General features: G+C 41.8%; 1 protein-coding gene across 2 annotated transcripts in view; it reads left to right on the plus strand.

Annotated features, from left to right (window-relative positions):
• The window catches only part of LOC143297451 (unconventional myosin-If-like), a 77,231-nt gene extending 65,091 nt beyond the window's left edge, over positions 1 to 12,140 (plus strand). For both annotated transcript variants that reach the window (XM_076609831.1, XM_076609832.1), the window contains 2 exons: positions 5,385 to 5,563; positions 6,183 to 12,140. In XM_076609831.1, coding sequence (XP_076465946.1) covers positions 5,385 to 5,563; positions 6,183 to 6,259 — 256 coding nt within the window. In that variant the 3' untranslated portion in view covers positions 6,260 to 12,140. The remainder of the gene's footprint in view (positions 1 to 5,384; positions 5,564 to 6,182) is intronic.
• Positions 12,141 to 12,389: the final 249 nt, after the last annotated feature.

The raw sequence follows: 12,389 nt of genomic DNA on the forward strand, positions 1-12,389 counted from the left end.
GCAGCTGAAACTTTTTATTCAGTTTGGCTTAGTGTTTGGGGAATGGAAAATTTTCAGTGTGTTCTTGAAAAGGTCTGGTAAAAGTATTGACTTTTGAAATTTATTTGGTTACATCTGCAGGAACTGTGTAATTGTGTGTGTGCATGCTTCTTTTTTCTTCTTCTTCTTCTTCTTCTTCTTCTTCTTTTTTTCTTCTTTTTTTCTTTTTTTTTTTCTTCTTTTTTTTCTTTTTTTTTTTCTTCTTTTTTTTTCTTTTTTCTTTTTTCTATCCAGCAGTGCATGACATTCTGCATGTATTACTTTTTCTTTGGGCTTTATTCTTAACTCTTCTTCTTCTTCATCTTCTTCTTCTTCTTCTTTGTCTTTGTCTTCTTCTACTGCCTCTTCTTCTTCTTCTTCTACTGACTTTGAATATTTTGAGTGTAGCTGATTAGTTATGTTTTAATCATCTACAAATGCTTATTTCCTCCAGCTATCTCCACCCCCTGTCTTGTGGAGTGATGGCCTAGAGGTAATGCGTCCGCCTAGGAAGCGAGAGAATCTGAGCGCGCTGGTTCGAATCACGGCTCAGCCGCCGATATTTTCTTCCCCTCCACTAGACCTTGAGTGGTGGTCTGGACGCTAGTCATTCGGATGAGACGATAAACTGACGTCCCGTGTGCAGCATGCACTTTGCGCACGTAAAAGAACACACGGCAACAAAAGGGTTGTTCCTGGCAAAATTCTGTAGAAAAATCCACTTCGATAGGAAAAACAAATAAAATTGCGTGCAGGAAAAAATACAAAAAAATGGGTGGCACTGTAGTATAGCGACGCGCTCTCCCTGGGGAGAGCAGCCCGAATTTCACACAGAGAAATCTGTTGTGATAAAAAGAAATACAAATACAAATACAATTCTTTTTCTTTTTCCTTCCCCCTTCTCCCCCTTCCGCTCCCTATTCATTTGTAACTTTGAGTGACTTTTGGAAGATGATAATGACAGTAAGAATAATGGTATAGTGATGATGATGATCATCATCATCATCATCATGATAATGCTATAACAACACCAACAACAACAGTAATTAATAATGATAATGATAGGGTTGGGGGTGGGGGGGAATAGATATTAAGATGAGATTCTGCACATTACATTTCATCACTGTACTATGCATGCCAGAGTATGCTAGTTTGTTATTGCAGTGCACTTTAGCTTTAAAGGCGGACATTTTTCTTCAGTGTTGATTTTATGTTTGCATTTTTGGGGGGAATTTTTTTATATTTTTTATTATGATATTATTCGTTGTGTGTTTATGGTTTCCTTTATTATCTGTTGTTTTACTTATTGGTTTGAATGTTGTATTAACATTTTAACTCATTCTGCACCTCAACTATGTGCCTGCTACAACTCTCCAAGACCAGCGCTACATTAGACCAGTGCAGTAAAAAAAAAATTTTAAATTAAAAGGGGGGTGGTTCACTAAAACAGCAACAATTGATAGAGAATTGTTGATTTCATCTGTCAAACAAAGCTTCATCTTCGTGCTTCCAGAGAACTGCACGCAGGAAAAAATACAAAAAAATGGGTGGTGCTGTAGTGTAGCGACGCGCTCTCCCTGGGGAGAGCAGCCCGAATTTCACACAGAGAAATCTGTTGTGATAAAAAGGAATACAAATACAAATACAGAATTTGTAAATGAATAGAACACCAAATGCACTAAGCAAGAGTAAACGAAGTGAGAATAGTGTGTTCGTACGAGTATACCTGTACCTTGTCCACAGGGGATGTAATCATGGTACGCCATGACTTGTATCAGGAGTGGTCACACAGATTGACATAAATTTACATTTGGGCCAACAGCAAAATGAGAGCTGTATTATCAATGGTTTCTCCAGTCAATGGGAAATCATTTACAGCTTAGTCTTTTGTGAAGGACTATGACTCAAACTAGGAGGCAAAATTGCACTGGCTCTTAGTGCTGCAGCCTTGTGGGCTAGTTGGCCTTTGGGAACCATCCCAACACCGACTGTCCTAAAACCCTCTTGGCCGAGAGGTGGGGATGTACTTGGGCAAGACACTCTCCACTTTTATCAAATTCTAGCCCAAATAGTCAGAACAGCAATTGTCTCCTCTGCTGTTCTGATGGTCATAGTCGGACACGACTGACTATCATAAATCAGGAATGGAATGAGTTAAACCCTAAATGTTGTTAGTGTTACAGAATGCTGAAGTTCTAAGCCTTTCTTTCATGGTTCTAACATTACATGTGGGTTCTTTTTGTTGGGGGGAGGGGGTTCTTTTCTTTCTTTCTTTCTTTCATCTTTTTTTTTATGTAAAAATAAATTGTATACTTTTTTCCACTTTTGGGGTTTGAACAGAGTGTGCACATGAACTGAATAATGACAATAATAATAATAATAATGATAATGTCTGTAGTGGAATTCAACAATTGCAGGTCTGGGTGAGCATCAGTTAGGCGTTCTGGTTTCTAGTCCAGTGTGCACCGGTGACGCGGGTTTGAGACCACGTTTCAGCATGGGGTGTTGTGTCCTTGGGAAAGGCTCTGTATTCTGATTTTTCCTCACTCTAATCTACCCTTGTGTGAACGTGTGCCTGACTTCGGCTGGGTAAGGGTTAAACCACTGGAAGGAGACGATTGGACCTTTCTTCCTCTGCCAAGCCCTAGACACTGTGAACTTTGATTCACTGCCCCAGTGGCTATGATAGGCTGTATGCACATGTCAGGTAACTGGTGTAATCGGTGGCATAAGCAGCACTGACTTGAAGTTGTGTACCTTGTGACTGGAGAGAGTTACCACTCTTTACTATTTGTTAATCATTTCATCTCCTGGCCTCATTGTTTGTTAATAACTAGTGTAAGGATAAGCCTGGAGCTTCCTTTTTTTAAGGAAGTGTCTGGGTTTTGTTGGAATGCACCTTTTATTCACCTGTGTGCTAGCTGAATTGGTAGCGTGAGCGGCATTGACTTGAAATTGTGTCCCTTGTACATGGAGAGAGTTACCTCTCTTTATTGTTTATTATTAACTGTTAACAGTTCAGAGGTCTGTGGGAAACAAACGAGGGGCGTGTGTCTGGGAAAGAGCTGTGACCACTGCTATGTTATACAAGGGATTGTACAGTCATGGGGGTATGGAAAAGTCTTTGGGGGAAAAAAATGAGAGAACCATTTCCAGGGTTTGGAAAAAGTCTTGGTGGGGGGGCCGGGAGGGGGGGGGAGCATCAAGGTTTTTGCCCTTTAGGGTTTGGAAAATTCTTGGAATTTCACACACACACACACACACACACACACACACACACACACACACACATAGGACACCCTACACATGCACACACACTCATGCCCACACACACCCAGAGTGCACATACAGAGTAAACACCCACCCACAGGCACACACACACTACATGATGATCTCAGTAGAGGGTAAAGTAGGGTAGGTAGGAGGAGTAAGTCTGCAGACAAACAGCTATGCTTCATCACATCCAAAGGCCTGTCTGAACAGGTGGGTTTTCAATTTTGTTTTGAAAGAGGACAGTGTTGGTAAGTGCCGGAGATCCAGAGGAAGAGAATTCCGAGCAGAAGGTGCTTGATACTGAAAGGCCCTTTGGCCAAATGTCTTTGAAGAGGTTTTCGGGGACTTGATAGATAATACATGACTGCTGAGAAACTGCAGCATGTCTTAAGATGAGTCATCGTGTTACAGCTGGGGTTCATTTTCAGCATGTACATTTCTGTGTCATCACAGGGCAGGGGTGCCAGGAATGGTTTTGTTTTCTTCTTTTTTTCTTTTCTTTGTGTGTGTGTGTGTGTTTTAATCTATTTCTTGTATTTTATTGCTAGGCTGGATTTGTGTTTGTTACAAACTGCTTCGCTTTTGCCTTCTGGCTCTCCCAGTTGTCTTCATGGTGTGAGTATGTGTGGGGGGAGGGGTTTGTATGTGTGGGGTTTTATTTGTGTGTGTGTTGTTGTTGTTGTTGTTGTTGTTTTGCATATCATCATTCCAATTTTTTATGATGAATGTGTATACATGTGTACATATACATATATTTCTAACCTTTTCTTTATAAGTCTTACTTCCCTTTTGAATAGAATTGTGTGTGCCTTTCGAATTGTGTTTGTGTGTGTTTGTGTGTATGTGTGTGTGTGTGTGTGTGTGTGTAAGTATGTTTAAATGGCATATTTAAGAATAAGACCAAAGATGTTACATTATTTGCACAACTGATTTCTGATGAAAGTGTATGTATTTGTACACATTTCTCCTTTTTATTTTTACATCTTAGTTCCTTTTGGAGTGTGTGTGTGTGTGTGTGTGTGTGTGTGTGTGTGTGTGTGTTTAAATGGTGTATTTAAGAATAAGATAAAAGACATATCATCATATTATTGACACAACTGATTTCTGATGAATGTGCAGACTTGTGTACATATATTTCTTTGTTTTGTGTTTGTACCTTAGTGCATGCTATGAAGTCCAGAAAGCTGTGTTTTTTGCAGTGAGCAGTTCATTATCTGTGCATGTGCTGATGATTCCATGACTGTTTTGTTCGTGGTGATTTGATGGCAGTCAAACTTGAAATGCAAAGCTGCACAATTGCTTGCTCTTTTTTTTTTCTTCTTTTTTTTTTTTTTAATCTAATTTCTCCTTCTGCCTGTCTCTTCTCTCTCTCTCTGTCTTCCTCTCTCAGTCTCTGACTGTGTATCTCTCTCTCTTTCTCTCTTTGTCTGTCTCTCTCTCTTTCTCTTCCTCTCTCTCTTTTCCTGTCTCTCTCTGTCTCTCTCTCTTTCTTCCTCTCTCTTATCACCTCCCTCACTCCTTTCTCTTGCTCGCTCTCTCTCTCTCTCTCTCTCTCTGTCTGTCTGTCTGTCTGTCTGTCTTTCTCTCAAGCTTTTCCTCTTCATCTGAGGGCCGGATGAAAAAAAGCATGTCCTTGCTTATTCCACTTCCCTCATTAAAGAAAATTCATTCTCTCTCTCTCTCTCTCTCTCTCCTCTCTCCCCCTCCTACATTTTGTGGTTTAATTCTTTATTGCCGATGAATATGTTCTGAACTGCAGTGAGGTGTGTGCTAATTGTAACTACTGCATTCACGGTGATTTCGCTGAGTGTCTCTCCGTTCAAGGCTCTGATATGTTCTAATCTGCAGTGAGGTGTGTGCTAATTGCAACTGCTGCATTCACGGTGATTCGCTGAGCATCCCAATCATTCAAGGCTCTGATATGATCTGATCTGCAGTGAGGTATATATTAATTTTCGCTGAGTGTCTCAACTGTTTTGAGGCTCTGATAAGTTCTGATCTGCAGTGACCGATGACAGTGTTTTTCTTCAGTGTCAGCGAAATCCTCACCTGTCTGTCTGTCTGTCTCTCTCTCTCTGTGTCTCTCACCATAGACAACAGCGACAGAGCAAAAAGGCCCGCCCAGCCCCAGGAGCGGGGCGACCCAAACCCACGCCCAAACCCAAACTGGAGCCCAAGCTGCCCCAGTGCTCGTGCCTGTACGCCTACGATGCTCAGGACACCGATGAGCTGAGCTTTAACGAGGGCGACACGATCGGTATCCTCAACGAAGGTGAGTTAACATGATGGCTGCAGTTTTAGGTGGAAGGCGGCAGAATGGTTAGGACGCTTCATCTGTCGATGTGGGACACTCTCTGACAGAAGCGGACAATATCTGCCAGAAGTGGACAATAGGACACTGTCTGACAGAAGCGGACAGTAGGACACTGTCTGACAGAAGCAGACAGTAGGACACTGTCTGACAGAAGCAGACAGTAGGACAGTCTCTGCCAGAAGCAGATGATAGGACAGTCTCTGACAGAAGCAGATGATAGGACAGTCTCTGACAGAAGCAGATGATAGGACACTGTCTGACAGAAGCGGATGATAGGACACTGTCTGACAGAAGCGGACAGTAGGACACTGTCTGACAGAAGCGGACAGTAGGACACTGTCTGACAGAAGCAGACAGTAGGACACTGTCTGACAGAAGCGGATGATAGGACACTGTCTGACAGAAGCAGACAGTAGGACACTGTCTGACAGAAGCGGACAGTAGGACACTGTCTGACAGAAGCGGATGATAGGACACTGTCTGACAGAAGCAGATAGTAGGACACTTTCTGACAGAAGCGGACGACGGGAGACAAAGAGGATTTGAGTCATCAGTGGTCTCCCCTGTGTGGTTCCAGACCCGTCAGGCTGGTGGCGGGGGCGACTGAGGGGCAAGGAGGGGCTGTTCCCAGCCAACTACGTGCAGAAGGTGTGAATGGTGGTGGTGGACGTCTGCAGTGTCTCCTCCCTTCCTCCCTCATCTCACCCACACGGGGGAGGAGGACGCCCCTGACTGGTGGACAGGCAAGTGAAATCCCGGGAGGAGGGGGTCCCTCTGCCCTGCTGATGGATGCACAGACTGTGACCTCAGGCACTTCTGTGGAGTCCCTCCCCCTTCAGCTTGGGAGAGGGGGAGGGGGGCACAGTTTGTTTTTTTTTCTTTTGGGCAGGGTAGGGTGGGGGGGGTGTTGGAGATGGATGGCCTCACTGGGTGAGGAGGAATGAAATAGGAGAAGGGCTGGGTGGTATGTGCATGTTTAGTGGACACTTGCAGAAGCATAATGAGATAAGAAGAGGTGTGTGTGTGAATGTGTGGCAGAGTCTAGAGAGAGAGAGAGAGAGACGTATTCGTTTGTTTGTTTTTCCAGTTACTTGACCATTATTTTCCTGTCAGATGTATGCACATTTACTTTTCATGTTGGTGGAGGTTACGTGTGTCGAGACAAGATCTGATCATGAAAGAGAAATGTGGTGATTACAGTGCATGCACAGTCTGAAATAGTGATGGGCGATAAGTGTGATAACTTATCTACGTCATTTGCTGTATTGTCATATCGCTGTTACTGCATAGTATTGTTAAATCAGGTGCGTGGAGCGCAGACAACCTTCCTCTCACCCCCCCCAACTCCTGTATCATAATCATGTTGCGAAATCAGCAAGGATGTATATTTTTGTGAAGAGCGTTCTTAGTAAAACTGTAAATACAGTGAAACTTGCCTTTAACCACTTACCATTCCTTCGTGTAAAAATTGTGTTTGTTATACCTTTATTGTGATAGCATAATTCTTATGATTTATATTATGTTTAGCTCCCTATGTACAAAAACAAATGTAAAGTGTTTTCGTTGTCAGGGTTGTTGGGCGATTATGATTTTCAAATGGATGCACAATGATTTGTTCCTCCACCCCCACTACCACCCCCCTCCTGAGTGTAGAATGTGGTGGCTGTATTTGGATGTCTTGGTTTGTTGAAGAACTGTAGTTCGAATCAAATCATTTTGTTTACAGTCCATGTTGAAAGTGTAAATTACCGGTAGGTGAAATCTTTTCCCAGGCTTTTTTTTCTGAATTTTAATGTTTAAAGATATTTGTCCTTTTGTTTTTTTTCTGCTTTGTCAGAAGACTGACGGTCCATCCACAGACTGGTTGACAGTGTTGATGATTGGAATTGTGTGTGCCCGATGAACTGGCGCCGTTCCATCATCAGAGTGTTTGTTGGTGTTGAAACGTGTGTGTCATAGTTTTCTTCAACCATATTCGTTGGAGACGCTTATTTTTGTTTAGCACATTCCAAATGCAGGCAGAGATGATGGACAATACATGATGTTGTTGCCTTGTTGTGAAAGATCTCACACTGTTGATGTTTGTTGTTGTTGTTTTTTATAAACCTCTGCTGATGTACTGTTTATAGCTCTGGGAGCAGGAGAACAACTGCAAAGCTGATGTTAACAAGGTTCTGTGATGCAGACACAACTCTTGATTCCATCGTAATGTTTGCCAGTTCTTATATTTTGTGGATGTAAAATGAGCAAAACAGAGACGCATGTTTCCATGCCTTCCACATGAAGCAGAAATAGAGACAGAAGATGAAAGAACAGGATACAAATGTCAGTCAGCACTCATGCAAAATTGGAACATAGTACAAACACAAACTGCGGTTATGCCTAATTTCACACAGGCTGTTTCTTTGAAACTTCCTATTTGGAACCATCAGAACTATCCTGAATGAAAGTTCTTTCACTTCATTATGATGTTGTGTTGCACTTACTGTAGTTGTTGGTGCAGACTTGGTTCTAATGTGGGGGCTTTTCTTAGTGTGTCTGTCTTTGAATGTTATATTTCAAAAACTATGGCCCACACACATCCCGTTTAGGCAATCAGTCTGGTTTGGGGGAGGGTACATGCTGGGTACATTTGTATTTCCATAACCCACTGAACACTCGTTGTGGTTCGTGGGATCTGAAGTATTTTGATGTTTGGCGTGTGTGAGTATACACAAAGGGTGTTCAAGCACTACCAGATCAACACATAAGTTGACCTGGGAGATTGGAGAAATCTCCACCCTTTCATTAACCCAACTAGGAGAAATCTCCACCCTTTCATTAACCCAACTAGGAGAAATCTCCACCCTTTCATTAACCCAACTTGGAGAAATCTCCACCCTTTCATTAACCCAACTAGGCACCACAGGGATTCAAACTTAGGACCCTCGGATTGAAAGTCCAGTGCTGTGAGCTGTTGCGCCCATCATTGTTGGTCACACATTGTCCTGTGTTCCACTTGTCTGCTGATTCTTGTTAGGTGCTAAGTCTGAAACTGAAGATTTGCATGAATGTACAATGGAATGAGAATTGCTTTTTTCTTTAATTTCATGTCTTTTCACTTTGAGTAATATTAGCAAGATTGCTTTTGCTAGGCTGCATCTACACAGAAAATGTGCATGGATTTTTTTTTTTTTTTTTTTCAATCTGTGGCCAAGGTTCAACTTGCTTTGCTTACTGCTGGGTTTGTCCTGTGTTTTAGATAATTTTGTGTGTGTGTGTGTGTGTGTCCCCCCCCCCCCCCTCTCCCCCATCTAAACTGTGAGCAACTCCTTTGTTGCTCAATACTTTCACTTTGAAAGAGAAGGGAGAGGAGCTATGCTTTTGCAGGGAGGGGGAGGAATTTTGTTTCAATGTCCCGTCACACGTACAGGTGATTGTAGACATTTTTGTTGGAGTATTAATGTCCACATTGTTATCATTTAAAAGGTAGAAGAAGATCGGGGGGAGGGGAGGGGAGGGGTCAATTATGTGCTGCAACAGCACTGGCCTTTGATGGTTGTCTCCCCCTTAGCTAGAGAAATAGTGTTGTCGTGTAGCAATAGACTCATAGTTTGTCCTCCTTTGCTAGAGAAGCAGCATTGTCGTGGAGCAATTGACTGATGGTTTGACTTTTGGTGTCCTTCCCCCCTCCGATCCAGTTCAGTTCTTCAGTTGACAGTTGTCATTCAGTCGACAGTCTGATATTGTGCTTGAGACGGGTGTACACATGTGAAGGAGGTTGCCAAGTTATTCTGTTAACAGTGAGAAAGAACACACTGTGATCCTCGTCCCACCCCAAACCCCCCTTTGAAAATAGTTCTGGTCCCTGTTTATGTTCAGTGCAAGACCCGTTCATTTGATTTTTTCTAGCATGATTGTGTTCAGACGTACACACGGGTTGCCAGAGAAGATGACAAGTGTTCTGATAGCCGCATCGTTTTACTGTCACATTTTATGTGCGTGTCACCCTGTTCGGCCTCTGTTCATTGAATTCGTATAGCTGGATGAATGAATTATTTCCTGTCATACTTCCTCTTTCACTTGATCTCAGATGTGTACTGGTATGTACCGATTCTTTTGTGCATGAAACATGCGCACATGCTTGCACACGCGCACATGCACGGACTGTGTCATACATACGCTCTCTTTCTGTGATGCTTCTCCAAGGCCATTTTTTCTCCCCCCCCCCCCCCTCTCTCTCTCTCTCTCTCATATATATACATATATTCATAATCATATTCTTCAATTTGTTGCCTTGGTTATTTTGTCTGATGATTTCTGTGGTCACCAGGTGGTGTGAAAGCTGTTTCACAGACCCGTTTTCAAGATTGTAGTGAAGATAGGGAAGCATGGATAGCAGTCTCTTGCTGAAGATAAGCTAGGGAAGCATGGATAGCAGTCTCTTGCTGAAGATAAGATAGGGAAGCATGGATAGCAGTCTCTTGCTGAAGATAAGATAGGGAAGCATGGATAGCAGTCTCTTGCTGAAGATAAGATAGGGAAGCATGGATAGCAGTCTCTTGCTGAAGATACACACTTGTGAAGGGAGGAGGGCAGAGGGGGGGTTAAAGGTTAATTTAGTATTTCACTGCCATAGGCGACTTCAGTCAATTAGACAGTTCACTGCCATTATCAACTCCAGTCAACATTGAGGGGACTTGTATAAACTGACTGTTTTTCACCTTGCAGCAGAAGTTCTACAGCTGCAGCTAAGTTTCCCATGCAACAGGATGTTGACTAACCATCCCCCCTTGACCGAGTTTGAAGTGAACAGTTTGACTGTATTGTCACCGAATTTGTGTGTCTGAGAACATCAGGTTTGAAATATTTGGTGCTGGGGGGTACTTTTTTAAAAACGTGGTGACGAAAGAGACGTCTCTGTTATCTGTAATGGTCAGGAATTTTCAAAAATCTCTCATGCACAACTTGAGTTTTTGACAAAATATAATCTGTACATTGTGAGTAGTTTCTTACAGCTGGTATGTATATTCAGACATCTTGTCCACTGCACAACATGGGTTTTTGACAATTATCTATGCACTGTGACTAGATTCTACGTTGATAAAATTATTGATATTATTATTCAGATGTCTGTTGTCAACTGGATTTTTGACTAAAGTGCTATCTGTACATTGTGGTTGGATTCTGTGGTTGATGCGATTATTGATATAATCATTAAATGTCCGTCTTCAGTTGGACAGAATGATGATTATCTCTACATTGTGGTCAGATTCTACATTGGATTAACAGGGTTCACAAAAAAGTTAGGGACCACATGGGAACTTGGCACTGTTTTTCTCTATTTTTGCAGGGGGTATTCTGAAATGATGCTGAATTTTTGGCAAATAATGATGTATGTTGCCATGCTAAATCATTATCAGAGGTGCTTGCTTCCATTTCTCAACATTGAAAATCCACAGCTGTCATTTATGAATGACTGAATAACTGTACATTGTTTTGTATTGTATTGTATTACTCTTTTTGTCACAACAGATTTCACTGTGTGAAATTCAGGCTGCTCTCCCCAGGGAGAGCGCATCGCTACACAGAGAACGCCACCCTTTTTTTTTTTTTTCTTTTTTTTTGTATTTTTCCTGCCTACAGTTTTTTGTTTTCCTATCGAAGTGGATTTTTCTACAGAATTTTTGATGCACTCTGTGCCTTTTCGTGGGATTGCTCACTTTTTTGTTTTACACTGTGTCGGTCCATCTATATGATAGAATCAATGGATCAAGATAACGAAAAAGACAGTCACCAGTATCCCGTCCATTTATTGAAATCTGTTACAGTAACAAGAATGACGCAAGAGTTAAACAGTCAGTCAGCAGTGTCTTTCTTACTTTGCTCTCAGTGGACAAAATCTCAGAGTTTGGGGTTTGTTTTTGGGGGGGGGGGGGGGGTATATTTTTGGGGCAGGGGTGATGGTGGGAGTGTGAATAATGAAATATATTGTTACACAATTGCTCAGGATAATGAAACAAATTAAATTTTCCATTATGCTGATCATTTTTCTTTTTTTCCTTTTAATATAATTTTCATTCCATAACAGGTTGGGGTTTTTTTTCCATATTTTCATCTTTCCCAAAATGTTCATAATTTGTGTCCATTCACAAAATCTGGAAGAGAAAGTCAGCAGAGTGTACTGTTGCGTGACCCATGAACTGAAGTACGTTTTGTTCTGTTTGTTGTTCATACTTGTTATTTTGTTCAATGCTTGATCGCGACTGAATGTTACAGTGTGCACAAGTGTATCTGTGCACGTTGCACGCACCCATCTGTGTGCTTGAATGTGTGTGTGCATGCGCACGTGTGTGTATGTACGTGTGTAGAGAGACATTTTGTCCGATAAAGAATTGCCGCCATCTACAACAAAGACAGACCCGTGTCAAGGTCGCTGACAGCAAGTCTCATTCTGAAGAATTAATTACCCTAAAATTAAATGATTGTTGTTTTTCCTCCTGTTTTGTCATATATCTTATGTTGCTTTTTATTATGGTGTCTTTTTTTTTTTTTTTTTTTTTTTTGTTTTTCGTCTTTTTTTGGGGGGGGGGTGGGGGGGCAGGGTTCTCTTTTTTTTCCTTTCTATTTAAATGTATGTATTTATCAAAGATTGATGTTCTTTTGGACAGACAGCTGAGGTGTGTTGGTGTTTTTCAGCACAATTGGGATGTTTCTGCTTCTGTTGTAACCAACCAGCCTTGTATGACAAGAGAAAACTGTCCCATCAATGCTTTGTTGTTGCAGACATACAGAGAGTTTTTCC

The sequence above is a fragment of the Babylonia areolata genome, chromosome 22, assembly GCF_041734735.1.
Source record: "Babylonia areolata isolate BAREFJ2019XMU chromosome 22, ASM4173473v1, whole genome shotgun sequence".
Taxonomy (NCBI): Eukaryota; Metazoa; Mollusca; class Gastropoda; order Neogastropoda; family Buccinidae; genus Babylonia; species Babylonia areolata.